General features: G+C 44.8%; 1 protein-coding gene across 1 annotated transcript in view; it reads right to left on the bottom strand.

Moving 5' to 3' along the window:
* LOC138287751 (solute carrier organic anion transporter family member 1A2-like) overlaps positions 1 to 19,786 on the bottom strand; it is a 770,793-nt gene that overhangs the window by 152,434 nt on the left and 598,573 nt on the right. The window contains exon 9 of the mRNA XM_069228524.1: positions 14,356 to 14,420. Within this exon, the coding sequence (XP_069084625.1) occupies positions 14,356 to 14,420 (65 nt within the window). The remainder of the gene's footprint in view (positions 1 to 14,355; positions 14,421 to 19,786) is intronic.

Genomic DNA, 19,786 nt, shown 5'->3' with positions numbered 1-19,786 from the left:
GGTACCCCCTGCAGGAGTGAACCAGTGTACAGAAACCGGAAAAGCTATCATTCGATGAATGATTCTGGGTACCCCAACCTGTCATGGCTACCGACCCCAGTGAGAAATCCCAGGACAAGGGCAGAGGAACGCTACAATGAGGCACATGGGCGAACTAGGAGAGTCATAGAGAGGACCTTCAGCCTCCTGAAGGCCAAGTTCCGGTGCCTCCATATGACAGGTGGTTCACTCTACTACTCACCAAAGAAGGTGTGCCAGATCATCGTGGCCTGCTGTATGCTGCACAACTTGGCTTTGCGACGACAGGTGCCTTTTCTGTAGGAGGATGATCCAGAAGGGGGTCTCGTGGCAGCTGTGGAGCCTGTGGACAGTGAAGAAGAGGAGGCAGAAAAGGAGGACATAGACAACAGAAACACAGTGATCCAGCAATACTTCCAGTGAGACACAGGTAAGAAGACATCACCGCCTCCTACATCTGATAAAATTGTAAGACCTATCATCTGTCTGCCACTTTCACCCAGTGTATGGGCCCTGACTTTTCACTTTGCCTTGCCATTTCACAGATGTGGCTCCCATTGTGTGACCTCTGGTATGTTACCTCATGGATTAGAGCTGTGTGATATAGGTATGTTGACAAATTGAATGGACATTGGTATTTTCCTCAGTTATTGCAAATACACATTTGTGAAAGCACAGACTGACTCCCGATTGTTTTGTGATTCAAGGGTGTTTATTTAAGTGCAAAATCGTGGAGGTGGTATTAAAGTGGTCAGGGGTGATGGGGGAGGAATGTCCATGGCAGAGTCCAGTCTATTTGTCTCACAAGTGCATTGTCCAAAGGGGCATAGGAAGTGGAGCTAGGGCAGTTTAAGGATGGACAGGGTGACAAAGTGGGACAGAAGGATGACAATCAGGGTGGTCTCATTTCTTGGCAGGGGACTTGGCATTGTTCTATGTCTTTATCCTGGATCTCAGGAACCGCTTGCGGGGTGGTTCTCCATCTGCAGGGGGTGGGGTAATGGTGTCGTGGTCCTGTGGTGGTACCTCCTGTCCACTAGCGCAGGCAGAGGTGGTGGGCAGTTCATCGTCCAGGCTAGTGTCAGGGGCCCCTTGTTGTGCCACAGTGTCCCTCCTGGTGTTCACAAGGTCCTTCAGCACCCCTACCATGGTGCCCAGGGTGGTATTGATGGATTTGAGTTCCTCCCTGAACCCCAAATACTGTTCCTCCTGCAGCCGCTGGGTCTCCTGAAATTTGCCCAGTACCGTTGCCATCGTCTCCTGGGAATGATGGTACGCTCCCATGATGTTGGAGAGGGACTTGTGGAGAGTGGGTTCCCTGGGCCTGTCCTCCCCCTGTTGCACAGCAGACCTCCCAGTTCCCCGGTATTCCTGGGCCTCTGTCCCCTGAACCGTGTGCTCACTGCCACTGCCCCCAGGCCCCTGCTGTTCTTGAGGGTTTGCCTGGGTTCCCTGTAGTGGTGGACACACTGCTGCTTGACGTGTCCTGGGGACAGAGGTATGGGCCCGCTGGATGGGTGCTGTGCTGGTGTTTCCTGAGAGGAGAGGCTCTGTGATGGCCTGTGACTGTGTCAGGGGAACCGACTGTCCAGAGCTCCAAGATGGGCCGGGCTGGTCATCCAGATCCAGTTGGACAGAGCTGCTGTCATCACTGTGGGCCTTTTCTGTGGGGGGGAGTGAACATGCCTGGAACCTCCTGTCCGGTGACGTTGGGTAGGGGTCCTGCATGGGTGTAAAGGCATGATTATTGCATCTGTGTGTGTCATGGTGTGCAATGGGTGGGTGACCCTGTACACCAGTGCTTACATTCTTGTGTAGGGCATTGTGTGATATTTGGGTTGGGGCTCTGTGTGGGTATGTGTAGTGGACATGCATTGGTGATGGGTGTCCATGCTCTGTTGTTGCATGCAGGGCTTGGTGTTGGGATGAGTGGTTTGTGATAGTGTGACATATGTGAGGAGTTAGAGTGATGGGGGTGAGGGTGAGGGTGGGGGTATGTGATAGCATGCAGGTAGGGTGGGGGATATGGTAGTTAAAGATTTGACTTACCAGAGTCCATTCCTCCAGCTACCCCTGCGAGGCCCTCAGGATGCAGTATAGCCAAGACCTGCTCCTCCCATGTTGTTAGTTGTGGGGGAGGAGGTGGAGGTCCGCCGCCAGTCTGCTGAACTGCAATGTGGTGTCTTGAGACCACGGAACGCACCTTCCCCCGTAGGTCGTTCCACCTCTTCCTGATGTCATCCCGTGTTCTTGGGTGCTGTCCCACTGCGTTGACCCTGTCCACGATTCTGCGCCATAGCTCCAGCTTCCTAGCTATGGAGGTGTGCTGCACCTGTGATCCGAATAGCTGTGGCTCTACCCGGATGATTTCCCCCACCATGACCCTGAGCTCCTCTTCAGAAAACCTGGGGTCTCTTTGCGGTGCCATGGGGTGGTGTGGGTGATGTGTGAGGTGGTGTGTGTTGTGATGTGTGGGGTGATGTTTAGGGGTGTGTGGTGTTTTGTGTGTGGATGTGTATGAGTAATGGTGTTGTGTGCCTCTGTATGATGGTGTGGTCTTTGCTTTTCTGTCTCTCTGCTTTTTCCAAATTTTTGGTTGTAAGGGTTTGTGGGTAATGTGGGTGTGTGTTTTATATTGTATTGAGTGTGTGGGAGTGGTGTGTGTATGTGTATCAGGTATGTGTATTTGGAATTGTCCAATGTGGTAGTGTTTTGTAAATGTGTGTGTATTTTGATTGCGGCGGTGTGTACCGCCAATGGAATACCGCGGTTGAAAGACCGCCGGGTGGATTCATGGGTCGTGATAGTGTGGGCATATTCCTGTTCGCTTGACGGTGGAGGTTTTGTTATCGCCAGTTTATCACTGACCTTTGGTGTGGCGGACTTGTGTGTGTGTCTAGATTTTGGCGGATTACGAGCTGTGGGTTGTAATGGCTGTGGCGGAATTCTGTGGCCGCGGTGGTGTGTTGGCCGTCTTCTGCACGGCGGTAAGCGGTATTTACCGCCAATGTTGTAATGAGGGCCAAAGTGTCTTTAGTCTCTTAAAAGCAACAAATGTCTCTTGCAAGAACAAAGTACCTGGTTTGCATTCAAATTCTACGCACAGGACCACAGAGGAGGAGATGCGTGGAAAACGGGGAGGTGTGTGTTGATTTTTCCAGCGCACACAGGTGATGCATTGTCGAGTTTTCACGCAGGGCAGGCTTTGTGTTGATTTCAGGCACATAGACTAGGATCCTCTTTCTGTTGCGCGGTTTTCGAACACCCCCCTGGGACGATGCGTTAAAATCTGGTGCTTGCAGGACAAAGTCACAGGGGCTGCATCGATCCGGTGGGTGTTGAGTGGAATTTTCCACCACACGGAGGGCGCTGCGTCGATTCCTCTCAGGAAGTCGGGCTGCGTCATTCCGGCTCAGCTTTGCAACGATACAGTGGGCCGTGTGTCGAATTTCGGGTCACAGACTGTACGTCGTTTCTTACAGACTGTGCGTCGATTTTCGCCGTACAGGGAGTTGTCTTGCAGGAATGAAGTCTTTTTGGTCCTGAGACTTCAGGGAACAGGAGGCAAGCTCTATCCAAGCCCTTGGAGACCACTTCTCAGCACAGCCAGAGAGCAGCAAGGCAGCATGGCAACAGCAAGGCAGCAGTCCTTCTCTGAAAAGCAGTCAGGTGAGTCCTTTGGGCAGCCAGGCAGTTCTTCTTGGCAGGTTGCAGGTTCTGGTTCAGGGTTTCTTCTCCAGTGATATCTTGTCCAGAAGTGTCTTAGTTGGTAGGGTCAGAGACCCTGCTTGAATACCCAAATGTGCCTTTGAAGTGGGGGAGACTTCAAAGAGTGGCTTAGAAGTGCACAAGGTACCCTTTCAGTTCCATTCTGTCTGCCAGGGTCCCAGTATGGGGTGTGGCAGTCCTTTGTGTGAGGGCAGGCTACTGTCCTTTGACATGTAAGTGTCAGGCCTCCACCCTCCTAGCCCAGGAAGACCCATTCAATATGCAGATGTATGCAAGTGTGGCTGAGCATCCTGTGTTTGGGGTTGTCTGAGTGAATGCACAAGGGAGCTGTCAACTGAACCTAGCCAGGTGTGGATTGGAAGGCACAGAAGGATTTAGGTGTAGAGAAATGCTCACTTTCTAAAAGTAGCATTTCTAAAATAGTAATATAAAATCCAACTTCACCATTAAACAGGATTTTGTATCACCATTCTGGCCATACTAAATATGACTTGGCTACTCAGGATCTACCACTCAAACAGTGTATGAGGGTAGCCCACTGATAGCCTATGAAAGGAGCAGGCCTCACAGCAGTGTAAGAAAACGAATTTAGGAGTTTTACACTACCAGGACATACAGAACACACATGTTCATGTCCTGCCTTTTACCTACATAGCACCCTGTCCTATGGGCTAGCTAGGGCCTACCTTAGGGGTGACTTATATGTAAAGTAAAGGGAAGTTTAAGGCTTGGCAATTACTTTTAAATGCCAAGTCGAAGTGGCAGTGAAACTGCACACACAGGCACTGCAATGGCAGACCTGAGACATAGTTAGGGACCTTCCTATGTGGGTGGCACAACCTGTGTTGCAGCCCACTAGTAAGATTTAATTTACAGGCCCTTGGCACATGTAGTGCACTTGACTAGGGACTTATAAGTAAATTAAATAAGCCAATTGGGTATGAGCCAATGTCACCATGTTTTAAGGAGAGACCATATGCACTTTATCACTGATTAACAGTTGTAAAGAGTGCAGAGTCCTAAAGCCAGCAAGAATGAGGTCAGAAAAAGAGAAGGAGGAAGGCAAAACGTTTGGGGTGACCCTGCAGAAAGGCCATTTCCAACAGGGACGCTCATGGTGGGCAAACAACAGAGTCAACAGAAAAATAACCATTGGCTCTGCCAATTGGTCTGGCTTATGAATGAAATTGTCTTTTTGAGTAATTGATGGATTGATGCACTCAAGAAGTCACCATAATGCACCCTGTTACTCGTATTCACACTCATAAACTCATGCATCTATTTATCAAACCACTGACTCATTCTTACATTCACTCTCTGACATAACCACAATCAAAAACACTAAAACTCAACAACATATGCAAAATAAAATAAAAGAATGCAAGTAGAAAAATAAAACATGCTGTTGTCTCATCACAGCAAGCACATGCGTACAATAACAAAGTTAAATGTTGCAGTGAGTCTCCATCTTATAAAGGTATTATAAATAGTGCATCATTGTTTTAAAATTCAACCATGGCCGTCACATTTGAAACCAACCTGTTTGTCATCTTGCAATGGTAACACAATGACATACTGTAGGCAACAACCTTCCATAATGGTACCCTTGCAAGCGACCCGTTATAGGTGCCTGGGGAGCTGTGGTGTCTTCTTAAGGAACAATAAAATAAAAAGATCAGAAGCAAAGAAATGAAATGGGAACTGTAAAAGAAAAACAATATAAACTAAAGGGCAGGCTAACCAGACCTGACACAGAAGCACACTCATTTTCAGGTGGATGTAAACACATAATCAGAAAATTCTGCCATTCACAGGGCCTAAGAGAACAATTACCCTATGCAGTTTGCTGTCATGGATGGAACAGAGTGTAAATGTCACACTGACAACAGCGGTAAAAAAGAGCTGACCCAAAGGCCCTCTATGTATCTAAATTGATGTATATTCATATAATTTTATACATGGATGTATGTGTTATTCGGTCACTTTTTATTACAAGTACTTGGTAGACAAATAGGAATACAAACTAGCAAGAATAATTGCAGTACAAATCTCCCCCATGGCTTGCCAGAGGCCGCAATCAACACCAATATCCTGCCCTGGAATGGTAATCTGTGACATTTTATGTAACAAAATACCTATCCGTAGGTTTTAATACAGAAAAATAACAATATACCCACTATACCCAACTGAAAACTCATGTACTGAACTAAATTTATCCCAAAAGGCAACCATCAGGCATAGTCTTAACATTACATACTATATAAAATTACAGTTGGTAAAACAAATTACTATGTCTAATAACAGGGCCTAACAAGACTTCTGAATGCAAGTCTCTTACATCCACAGCTCATCAAATAGGGTAACAAACACAAAAACCATATGATTTTTACAATCAATATTCCAGGCCTACTGCATTTACCATAACATTCCATTTTAAACAATCAGAATTATAACCTATATTATTGACTTGTTACCATAACCAACTCAAGCCTACTGTACTGAACCTAAGCTTTCTACAGGGCAACTACCTAGCATACAGCCACAAAAGTACAAATTTATACACAATGGCAGTTGGCAAAGTAAAATACTGTTGCTCCTCAGCCAACCTAACAAGGATTAATTTAGTTCCCACGGGTCTTTCAGGTAGAACACCAGATTGCTTTCCTACAACAGTAAACTGTGAACATTTGATCTAAAAAAAATCCTACCTACAGGTTTAGCAATAATAAGCCATCCTCAAATGCCTATTGTCTTTAATACATACTTTTCATGATAACTAGTTAAGGCTTACTGGCTCTGCCATAAAATTTCATAAGAGAGCAAACCTACGAAAGCTGTCTAAACATTCTGTGATTATGCGAAAATAACGTAATCTCCCCGTGCTTACTATTCAGTGTCTTGAGGCCCTCATGGGTGATTTGCTATGCTTTACAAATCCTGGATTTATTTATTTATTGATTTATTTATGACTTTTCTCAATGAAGCTTGGTTTTACACCTCACCCAACACCAAACTTTTGAAGTGCTAATAAAATGGCAAACATCATGCATACAGTTATCATATTACAAATATTACAAAAAGTCCAGCATGTGAATCTATAAACAGACCATCTTAATAAGACTACTGTACTGAGAATAAGTTCTCCACAAGGAAACAATCTGGCATTCAGACATTAAAATACAAATGAATACAGAATTACAGTTGTCAAAGCAGAATGCTATCTCTCCAATGAAAGTGTAACAAGGATTATTGTAGTGCAAAACTTCTATCCCTACGGTTTGCTTGAATGGATCACCAGTATCAAACTCTTGCCTACTATGATAATTTGTAAAATTTTATTTAACAAAATACATGCATTTAGGCTTTAGCACAGTGGAATACCAATTCATCCTTTAAAGTCCATTGTCTTTAATGCATACTTTTTACAATAGGCAGACCAGGCCTGCTAGCGTTGCCATAATGTTCACAATGAACAGATCAAACAGAAGAAATTTAGCAAGACTTTCCCTAACAAACCAATGAAGCCTTTACCCTTCAACAACGGCTTTATACTTTACCCAACACTGGCCTATTCTGGTGCACATAAAATGGTAAGCATCATGCATACATTTATCAAACTACAAATATATAGAAAAATATAGTATGCAAAACAATATATGCTCCTCTCAATGGGGCTTAACAGGAATCATCACAATGAAACCCCCGAAGGTTTGTCCTACTGGGTGTCTAATGCCAATATCCTAGCTTTCAATGGTAGTCTGTGACACAATATATCTAAGTCAATGTGATAACAACCAACTATTAAAGGCTTACTGCCATTACATATGCAGTAGCTCAAAGAGGCATATATAAGCAGTGGTCATCCTGCTCAGGGACTGAGATGGCCCTCCAAGAGCCCCCCAAGATTCAAATGATGCAGCTGATCACTTTTGTCAGAACTAAACATCAGTGTATCATGAAGCATAGGAGCTCGACATGACTGTAGTGGAAAGACTGCATTCCAGTGTTAGAGTCTTGATGACTTCCAACTTCCTTCCTGCCTAGAAATAAGGTTGGGCAAAGATACTGCTTTGACCGATCTGCAAGGGAAGAACCCTACCTCTGTGCAGAACAGAAGAAGATGTAGGATTCAACTTGTTTAATGAGCTACACCAACTGCCTTTGTCGTAATGTTTCATAATAAGCAGACCAGACCTATGGTATTGGATATGAGGTTTCAGATAAGGGTCACACCATGTGCTATTCTCATATCAGTGGGGGACTACAGCCTTCATCAGGAGCTGAGCAGCACAAGTGTGGTGGTGGCAACATACCATTTTTATAGTGAATGATCAAGTAATATGGCCTGTGTCATAGGAGTTGGGCCTACTGGCCCAATTATAGACATGTCCTCAACTCAGCCTTGGCCTATATCATGGATGATTTGGGGACAGCATGTGCATGTTTGAGCGCACTGCACTGGTATGTACATGTGTCTGTCAAGGCTACAGCACATAGGGACAGCACATGCATATGTGAACCACAATGGTATATGTGTGAGCCTATGAGTGCTACAGCACATGGGGCAGTGTGTGCATGTGTGAGTGCACTGTGCTGGTATATGTGTGAGACTATGAGTGCTACAGGTCAGGGAAACAGCATGTGTGGGTTTGTGTGCAGGGTGCTGCTATGTGCATGTGCAATTGGTCCTTCAGATGTAGAGCTACATATAGGTTTGAGTGCAGTGCTAAGGTTGCACAGGTGCCTGTGAGTGGCACAGTGCATGAGGTCCTGTGGTTACCCTGATAGGAGCCCCAGGGTTTGTTGGAGGAACATGTGGAGGTAGAAGAGCCCCCAGCTAGATTTGTGGATTGCTTCATTCTTAAGGGCTGATGGTGGGATACACACACACACACACACAACCAGGCTCTTCAGTACGCTTGATCTGAGCTCTTTACTCTGAGAGAGGTCACTGGTAAAAGCTGCCTGGACACATCTCATGAAGGAGATTGGGCTTATATGAGAGTCATAAAGAGTAAGGCTAGTTTGTTACCTTTTGATACACAGATTACTGAGGTTTTTATCCAGGTGTGATCATCTTGTCAATCACATGGCCTGTGCTTGGGGCTATCAAGTATGAAGACACTCCTGCTGTGACAGATCTCTCTCTGGAGAAAGAGCTCAGCTCAAAGAGCACTACCCCAGAATACAAACTTCAAAGACAGAGATAATAAATCACATTTGTGTTTGGAAATGGCTTATAAAAAAGGAGAGCTTGAGATTCCCAAATTGTCAAACTAAAGTTTTATATCAGCGTGGAGAAGCTCTGCACAGGTTCTGCAGTTTGTTACCAGGACTGGCGACTGAGTCTACAAATCCCCCATGCTGGGTGAGGGGAAATCACAGAGTAGAATTAAGAATGTCTGTAGTGTGGAGGACCAGTCTGCCTGACCCAAGACCAGAGCACCCTGTGAGGAGAAGGAGACTACCTGGACAAAGAAAGGTCCTCTCGAGATCCTGCTGAGTGGATCCCAGGAGTGCAGTGTGAGATTCCTATGCATTGGGCCTGTTACACCGATTGGGCCGCTTGCCTGGGTGTGAGCCTTTTTATCACTGTTTGACAGCTAGTGGTCACTTTGAATGTTAATGGTTGTGTCCCTGGGGCAGCATTTTGGTGAAGATAAGGCTGTTACCATGTGCAGTGACTTGTTAAGAATAGGGACATCACCTCGAGTGTGCGGAGAGTGACCACCATAGCCAGATGAGGGCCCCAGAGGGAGTTAAAGGCCATTATCTGTAAACAGTGTGCTACAGTGTGTAACTGTGAAGTCAGAACTGCTAGTTTGTCATTGGAACTCAAGTAGCAGCCCCTGGTCTGCCATCCGAGTCAGACCATACTTAACTTAACAAAACATGAGCCCTGTGGAGGTCCACATCCCATGTCGACTGTCTCAAGACTACCTCTCATCGCGATCGCCAGCCAAGTTGACAGTGACAGAGGACATCTGAACAGTCCTATGCCTTCCATCTAATTTCCAGGGTGAGCATGTAAGACTGTACTTCAAGCTTTTGTGAGGAGCCAAGCACCAAAGGTGCTTGGATACTGTGGCCTTTGAGTAGCCATTGAAGGACTTCTAAGACTCCTATTTTCCAATGGGGCCTAACCTGGATAATCCTTAAAACAAATAGGGAATAACCCCCATCTGTAGCTAGCAGGGTGGTGCCATGTAGACAGTGCTAGAATACAGACCTTATGAGCAATGTTTGTGCTTTAGTGTGCACCGTATTTCACTTTGTGTTTATGTGTAAATTCTACTTTTGTAAAAAGAGAGTATTTTGCTGGACATTTGTTTATTGACGTTGCCCAATGTATGTTGAGGTCTGAGTCTGTGTTCACCATACACCCACCTCCATCCCGAGAAGCCTTGGACAGCTTGACATGCAGTGCACTGACAGTCAAGCACTGAAGGATTATTTGGCCCAGTTGCTCAGAGCTAATAGTAGGGTGGGCCACAGGACATCAGTAGTAAAGGGCCTCAACCACCATGGTTGGGCACAATTGCTCCTTCTTGCACCTTGGCCCTCTGAAGATCTTTGACCTGGTCACTCTTGGACTTCAGCCTTTTGCCTTTCGTGTTGCCTTTTGCTATTTTCTCCCACTCTTTTTCATCTTTCTGTTGCATTTTGCTCTTCTCTGACATTCTTTCTCACCCTTCTGTTGTCTGTTTTCCACTTCTGCTTGCTTGTACTCTTTCTCACCTTTTTGTTCCCATACCATTTCTAATCTTCCTGTTGCCATACTGTTCTCACCATTCTTTTGCCCTTTTGGGATGTTTTTCTCCCTTTCTGCTTTTCTTGCACATTCTCAACCATCTGTTGCATCTCTGTGTCCCCCTGCGCTCTGTTTTCCCACCTTCCTCCTCCCACACACCCATGCTGCTCTCCTTACCTGCTGCTCTTGTGCTGCTGCTCCTTCCGGCATTTCACTCTTGCCCCATCCACCGCCCATACCACTCTAAGGGACTACTTAATGGTGGACACAGCGCAGATGAGCACAGGGCAAAGGCAAGCCCGTCTGCACCCAACTGTGCCTGGATAGCACTGAGTTCCGTCCCATACACTACTCCACAGAGTTCCTCCTGTCTTTGAGCCAAGGGTGCCCATCCACATGCTGCTGCCATGATACAATGTGCTACATAGAAGATGATTTTGCCTAAACTCACTGCCACTTCACCTGCAACACAACACCAACCACACATATGTCACCCTGCAACAGTGCTTTTTCTGCACCCACACACAAACATGCACCACAAGACAAGCTATCATGCATACTCCTCATCACCTGCTGTCATCAAACCTGTCATGGAAATCTGGGACCTCCTACACAACAACGGTCCAGATGTCTTCCTTACATAAATATAGCTGACCTCCAAAGTTGCACCTGACGTCACCACAGTAATCTCTGCAGGATACAGACTGGCATATTGAGACTGCCAGCACAGACAAGGAGGAGGAATGGCAAACATATTCAAGGACCCCTTCAACCGCACATCAACAATAGAAGCCACAACACCACACATGGAGCACATGCACTTCAAACTACAGACTTTGGCACCGTACACTCTAAGTGGAACCCTATCTTGCTACCACTGGAACCCACAGCTACCTTTGAGGACAACATTGCTGACTTTATTGCCCCTTCACTGTCGACTCCAATAACTGCATCCTATTAGGAGATTTCAACTTTTACCTTGAGGACATAAGTGACACTAATATGACCAGACTCCTCCAGAGCCTACAGGACTTGGGACTGGCACAACATGTAACCATACCCACACATTCCGGTGGTCACACCCTCAAAACGATTTTCACAACCTTCAGCAACACTGAAATGTCAACAACCACACCACTCACCTGAATTGACCACACAATCAAATAATTCCTTATTGGCATACCCCACCCAATGAAACACAGGACCACAGACATAGCCAATCGTAGCTAAAGCAGCATCCAGGACTCCAACTGGGTAGACATTTTACGTGGGTATCAACCAACCTCCACCAATGACCTAAACAGCAATATGAAACACCTGGATGATTGCATCCAAAATTTGTAGACTTCTGGCACCCCATAAACAAGAGCGCACAGAGAAAAACATAGAAGCAGGTCAACTGGTAAGCTGAGGAACTCTGAGTAACAAAACAAAACTGCAAACAATGCAAAAGAAGATGGAGCGGGAACTAACTAGAAAACAATTAAATGACAAACAAGACAGTCCAGAGATGCTACCATCAACAAATCAAAGAAACAAAAAAGAAGGCCTTAGCTGAGAGCATAGACAACAGCTTCAACAGCGGAAAAGAAATATGAGCAATCATCAAAGACTTCACCAGCTGCCACCACCAACTCCATCACTCCCTCGCAAGAATTATGTAACAACCTCTCAGAATTCTTCTGCAACAAATTCAAACCCTTACATCTTCCTTCCTGCCTACCCTCTAACACCCACAGAACTACCATTAAGGCTTGGGAAACATTAATGAATGTTGAAATAGCCACTACCACCAGTACAATTCATTTAGGGACACCACCATAACCCTCACCCCACCACATCTAAAATATGGGACCCACCCCTATCAGTGAAGTCCTTAACCACTTCATGAATACTTTAATCACCCGAGGTATTCCCAGATCCCTGGACACATGCAGTGGTTGTTAAAGAAACCCTTGTCAAACCCCACGCAACTTGCAAACTACCAGTCAATCTCCATTCTACACTATTCGGTTAAAGTAAAGTAAAAAGCCATAAACAAGGAATTGGAGGGCGCTCAGACAGCTACATTGTCAAAAGCTATGAATCGTCCTTCCTCACACCATACAGATAATGGACAATGAACTGCCATTTCAGAAATCTCTAAAAAGGTATATATTCGACAATGCAAACTTCCCTAAACCCCATTAAGCATAGCAGTGTAATCTGTGTTGTGTTTCTAGTGCTGGAATGCCCAACGGTAGCCATGTGCTCTAAAAATGAGCATAAGATTAAATCCTGAATAGCAAGCTTGCTGTGACCACTCAACTAAACACAGCGACCTCTACCTGCTTCAATATCCTCAGGATGCTAGGAAAGATCTTCAAATGCCTACCTGAGAACACCAGAAAGATGGTCGCAAAGGCCTTGGTCACCAGCAGACCCGAGTACAGCAACTCACTGTACGCAGGAATAACTAAGAAACTCAGGAACGGGCTCCACATCATTTGGAATGCTGCAACAAGATTTAAACTCAATCCTACCCCATTGCACCCACATCACTCCCCAACCCAGAGAACTGCACTGGCTCCCAATCCACAAATGCACCTAATTCAAACTGCTTGCATACCTATACAAAGCACTACACAAGACTGGCCCTGCATAGCTTAAAAGCAGCATACACTTCCACACATCTTCCGGGAACTTCGCTCAGCCAGACTCTCACTGGCACACATACATCACATCTGCACATCCACAGCTGGAGGCCGCACCTTCTCATAGCTCTTCCACAAAACTTGGAACAACCTCCATCACCAGCTCAGAGCCTCCTCATCACTTCTCAAGTTCCACAAGAAGCTGAAGACCTAGCGCTTCTATTAACCTTGCCAGAAGAGAGCTGGCAGCCATCTGCAAAAATCCTGGATGACCTCACTGGTAATTAGCTTAGTACACAAACAGAAATAACATAAAATACACACAAGTTCAGCATAATCAAATCCATGTAGATCGGTGTAGCCCTGGGCTTTCAGACACAAAACTACACCCTGAAGTCACACATTAATCACTAGATGCTTCTCATCTCGACTGCCACAGAAAACCAAACCCTGTAAATTATGTAGTTCCCTAAAACACTGTACATTGTTATGTGTGTGTCCCTGAAAGTAAAAGCTCGGGCAGTTGGATAAACAATTCAAATATGTACTCCTGGCTGCCAATATGAGAGCAGATGCAAAGCCCCCTCCTGGAAGGGCTTTTTAAATAGCTTTTTGAGTTGATTTCTTCATGTCTGAAAATAGCTGCACTGTCAGGCTACATTTGAAGTGGAAAAGGGCACAGCGTTACAGAGTGCACGAGGCACGCAGAACACTTTCCTGATACTAGGGCGGACTGGGCTTTTATTGCACCGGGAATTTCCCTTTTCAGCTGGAGCCTTTGCAGGCTGGTTTTGAGAGACTAGGGCCACTCCTGGTGCATATGTAATTTTCCCCAGTTCCCCAAAGATAATTGCAACAGGCACAGGGAAGCTTCCTACGAGAGAGATAAAAAAGAGGGGAGGAGGTTCAGAGAAAGCGATGAGCGAGGGAGACAACGGAGGAGAGGATGAGAAAAAGAAAATGGATGGATTGATAGAAAGCGATAGTGCGAAAAGACAAAGAGAGCAGGCATGGTTTGAGTATTTTTACAATGGTGTCTTTTGGTTTTCTTGTCAGGCACTGACTAATGCGTCTGGTCTTCATTTTAACTATTAACGTAAACAGTATTTCATCTTCCGTGGAAGAAAATCAAACAAAAAAAAAGTTTTTTTTAGCACCTAAAGGTAACAGTCTACGTTTTCAAATATGTTTAAATAGTCCATATTTTTAAATAATTGTTCTTACCAAGCGCCCTTGCTGCTAACAAGTGAATCCCTAAACCAAGGGATTTTTCTTCTGGTTTTAAACTCCTAAAAAAAAAAGACATCAATTAAACGTGCAAAACGAGCAATCGATTTTTTGTTTGCACGTGATTAAAAGAAACACTCATGGTCATGTATGCATTACATCATTATCCTGCAAGTAACTGGTTAAGTAGAAACCTACAGTGAGTTTCTTGAGATCGAATGCTTTTTCTAACACCACTCCTCGTGCATCTCCAGTCTCCACACGTTACCTTGATACAACAATCGGTTGCTTTGTGTTAAATTTGTGTCAACTTCCTGGCTTTGGATTTTACCTTCTGAATAACCAATTGCAAACCAAAATGACTGCCTACTGTTTCCAAGTTTGCATTGCTCTGCTGCTGTATTTTCTGGCTGAGGAAAATAAATGGTAATAAAAATGTGCACTCCCCTGATCCTTTCATTCATCCCTTTGCTTTTAAATGAAGGCCACTTATACATTTCCAAATGAATACTATTTGAGAAGTAGTTTTTTCACATGTAATCAGCTACAGTTATGTTGTTGCAAGGTAATGTTTAATTAACTGCGAATTTAATTTGCACTAAGAAAGCCTGAAGAAATATGCTTGTTAGGAGGAAAAGCACGTGCTCAGTCCTAATGTCAGCAACAAGGTCTGTAGGCCCTATTTAGAATATGGAGCATGGCCCGCCATCCACCAGGGCAGCAGAGGACTTTACGACCCGCACTCTGATGGACTGCCGCCTGCCAAATTTCGAGATCTCTACAGTAATATCTGTACTTTCTGTGGTTCCTATGATGGTACCAACAGCTTGGTGGATGGTCCCCGTTAACAGTCAGTCACTAACATTTTTGCTTTTCAAAACAAACTCCCAATCATAAACAAATAACATCACCTTAACCCAGGAAGTTTTCTCCCTGGGTGTTTAATCATTATTTTAATTTTTCTTTTTGACAGTTAGAAAAAAGGACATTAAACCATCAGCCTAAAATAGGGTAAATAGTGTGAAGCTCTTACTTTGCTAGCCAGTGCTTCACAGGAGTAAGTTTTATGTAAAAAGAGCCAAAGGAGGCAGCACTGATGGAAAGCTGATGGTCTTCCCAACTCTAAATAGGGTTTGCGGTTTGAGAGTTTGTCAGGGTTTGGGAAAGTGAGTACCTGCCTGACAAACTCTAAATAAAACTCATGGACATTATTAATGGTTTTTCCAGTAGGATGTAACTTTATTTTGCTAAACAAAGCATCGTGTAAGGCTTTATCAAATGTCTTCACAGATAGCGTTGCAGGGAAAATTCGCACATGATCCTATCTACATCCCTTCTCAGAGACAGGCACATAACACCACAAATTAAATGCATTACAAAGCCTTATAACATTCTGAATAAGAAATCATGATAAAGATTAATTATATATTTACATAAAGCAACCAGGCAAATGCCCCATCCCTGCTGGTAGCACCAGTGGCCAAAACTTGTCCCGCCCATGAAATATTACAACTGCATGCAGTCCTGAGGTAAGGCTAGAAGACCAGTACCTCCAATAGATTGACCTTTCCTGAAATCATCCTCGTACCCACCTGCATCTAACACAACCATGGGCAACCTCGAGGTAGCGCAAGAAAGGCTGGAGCACCTCCCTCTAACCAGCACCATACTCACCAGAAACTCTGAGGAAGAGAGCAGCGTTATTTGGTTCTAGTGTATAGGCCTATCATTTTGACATTCTTTCCACTTACACCTCATTGAACCTATACCCATTGTGTTTTGTGTTGCATGGTGTGCAGCCATCCACAGCATCAACAGCGTATCCCCTGCTGGTGAGGACACTCAAGTCATGTATCTTTGCTCAAGGGCAGTGCGTATGTAGAGGAAGTAAACATGCCAACAAGATGGTCAATCCTCTTCACAACAGAGCAACTAATAGTGAGCCTCTGCTATTTGCGGGTACTTTTGGCAGGATCATGCCCTGACTAACTTTAAGAAACTGTCAGCAAAACTGAGATGGGTTGTACAGTAGTACTGTAGTGTTTTACTGTTGCAGTTCCCAATGGTGTTAGACTCTCTTCACTGAAGAGAGCTGTTGAGTTCACACTACTCATGAGAGCAACAGAGAAGATATTTTACATGCTCTTGTTCATTTGTATTATGTGCAGAATGTATTGTGTTGATTTCCTAGGCATGTATTATCTCTACTATCAAATGGGGAGGTGTTTCAAAATGAAAGTTCATTCAGCTGTGTTCTTGGTGGACTGCACAGGGATTAACTAGGGTGGGTTACTGACAACATGAAGCACTTTTGCAGGACAAAAAGCCAATCAAGAAGGAAGTATCTCTTTGGTATTGGGACATGGTGGCAGCAGAAGACAAGAATTGTGTGTAATCCTAGAGGACATGAGAGAAGGACTTGCCAGAGCTTGCGAACCAAGACTTATGGCAAGTATCTTTAAACTTACTTTATATTACAATGAAGTCTGCACCCTTAAAACGAAATCACCTCTTCACGCTTCATAGGGCCTACTGGACACCTTCCAGATTGGCCAAGTTAACTCAAGAAGCTCCAAGATGCAGGACAAGCAATATGGTAGGAGCAGATGATAAAAATATGTTCATAAGGTGTCTGGGACTGACTAACTTTTGGAACAAGGTGAGGGGTGTACTGAAAGAAATCCTGCATGCCGAAGTTACGGTAAGCCATTCACATAAACATTATGGGACTGATGCAACATTGAGCAAGCGTCCAAAGCGGCAACAATATTTAGGCCCAGATTTAAGAAAAGTGGCCCTTCATGTCATGAGGGGCCACTTTCCTTTCAGCCCATTGCGCCTCCCTAACGCCTTCGTTTGATGCCACCATGCGTGCACCTTATTTAATATACAGCGCACCATGGCACAGGTAGGGACAATAGCGTCATAATTTTTGACGCTATTGTTGTACTTTGCAGGATTACCACCAAAAATGTTGGTGCTAATTCTGCAAAGTACATAGAGGCCCGTTATAAATAATGGTGTGCCTCATTTTAACGCCTGCTCTGTGCAAGCGTTAAAAATGCTGCTACAAATGACACAGTGGAATCTCAGAGATTCAACTGTGCCATTTTTGCAGCCCCTTGCGCAGGCATAATGTGGCACAAGGGTTTACAAGTGGTGCAATGCAATCGTTGAGCAGTTGTATATATGGGGCAGCGTTTTTGCCACACTATAGCCACATTAGTGAAAGAAAGTAACAGTAATGTGTGGATAGTTGGCCCTAGGGCCTACTTAAATTTGGGCCTTAGGGGGTTATTACAACTTTGGAGGAGGTGTGAATCCATCCCAAAAGTGACGGTAAAGTGACGGATATACCACCAGCCGTATTACGAGTTCCATAGGATATAATGGACTCGTAATACGGCTGGTGGTAAATCCGTCACTTTACTGTCACTTTTGGGATGGATTAACACCTCCTCCAAAGTTGTAATAACCACCTTAGTGTTCTTCTCGATTCTGATTTCAGGAAGAGAAATATGTTAGGAATGGCTGCCACCCAAGCCCCGATGGAATGGGATTGGAGCACTTCAACTAGGTATGTTAGTAAACTTGACCTAACCTGTAAGAATAGAAATGCTGAAGGAATTTGGCATTGCTTTACATCGAGGGGCGGCCCCTCAGCTATAGCGGAGGAGCATCGCCCCACTGGCGAAAAGCTGAAAAATAAAAGGATAATAAAAATATTTTATTATCCCTTTATTTTTCCGCCTTCGTAGGGTGGGGCAGGGCCAGCCTTCTCCACATCAAGTGGAGGAGGAGTGGTATATGCACTTCTAAGTCCTTAGAAACTCTCCATCCAGCTGTATTTTACAGCCAGGTGAAGACCAAGTGCAGTGCCCCACTCCCTCCCTGAGCGGCATTTCTGCCCACTCAGGCCAATTGCAACCCTTCTTTCATGCTGTGTAACACCACGTCATAATCAGAAAGACATGCAGTCAATGCTCTGAGAGAGAGCAGCTAAGCTCCAGGTCAAAGTGGAGTAGCAAAACTAATGGTGGAATATGGCAAAAAGAAACCAGAATGTATTATATGTCCCTCAATAATGCCCAATGTCTTCCAAAATTGTTTGAATTTTCATTATTTGAAATTCACATAGAGTTATCTTTGGGTAAGCCCTTTACTCATGATCGGAGGGCTTTGTTGTACATCTCACTTCCATACTCTTAATTTGATGGCTTTCAACACTTTGTGAGGAAGCATGTTTTCTTGCTCTGCGATGCTTCAACCCATACATTGCCCCAGGCCCCACACTGGTACACTGCTTCCCCTTTCCCGACTTTTTTGTTTGTTTTTTGATTGACACTTATTTTATTATAATATATTTTAGAGCCCAGCAGCTGAAACTCGTTTCCATACCACTTTGTCCCTAAAAAGCACATTTACATGCATTTAATACATTTTAACCCACTGAGCTACTTTATAGCGAGGAAAAACTGCCACTAGACATAACTCTGATCTCTCTCTCTCTAGCAGGAATATTAATCACAAGAGTTATTGTTAGGAATGGGGTCTTAGGACCCTTGCTCTAGTCAGGGTAAAACAGAATCACCCTCGACTAACCCCTGTTTACCCTTTTGATAGCTTGGCAGGAGCAGTAAGCTTAACGTCAGAGTGCTAGGTGTACAGTATTTGTAACAACACACACAGTAACTTAATGAAAACACTACAAAATGACACAACACAGGTTTAGAAAAATAGAGAATATTTATCTAAACAAAACAAGACCAAAGCAACAAAAATCCACAATACACAAGTCAAGTTATCAATTAAATACACACTAACACTGCTAGCATAAAAATGTACCTTGGGCGCGTCAAAAATAACCCAGCACGGGCGAGTGTGCATCAAAAAGGGCTTGCGATGCATCGATTTCACTCACGAGCGAGACCTTGCGTTGTTTTTCCTTTCGTCGGGTCGGCCGCGTTGTTTCTTCTCTCGGCAGGAGAGCGATGCGTCGATCCGGTCAGAACTCTCGGGTCCCGGCAGGCCTTGCTTTGTTTTTACACGCCCAGCGGTGTTTGCCTCGGAAATCCAGCCGCACAATGATCCGAAAACCATGCAGCGCGGGTTGCGATCTCACCAGCCTCCATCGGCGATGCTGGGTGTCGTTTCTCTAGCTCCATGCGTCGATTCTTTGGTCGCATTACAGCCGAGCGTTGATTTTCAGCTGCGATTTTCCCAGCTGCAGATTGGAGTCTCTGAGATCTTTCCCCCGCACGGCATTCTGTGCGTGGATTTCTTCCTCTTAGGCTACCAGCTTCTCCTTTCAGGGTCCCAGGAACTGGATGGGCACCACAGGGCAGAGTAGGAGTCTCTCCAGAGACTCCAGGTGCTGGCAGACAGGAGTCTTTGCTGTCCCTGAGACTTCTCACAACAGGAGGCTCTA

Source organism: Pleurodeles waltl, chromosome 4_1, assembly GCF_031143425.1.
Source record: "Pleurodeles waltl isolate 20211129_DDA chromosome 4_1, aPleWal1.hap1.20221129, whole genome shotgun sequence".
Lineage (NCBI taxonomy): Eukaryota > Metazoa > Chordata > Amphibia > Caudata > Salamandridae > Pleurodeles > Pleurodeles waltl.
Note: the sequence above shows the minus strand (reverse complement) of the source record. Positions and strands in the feature narration are given on the sequence as shown.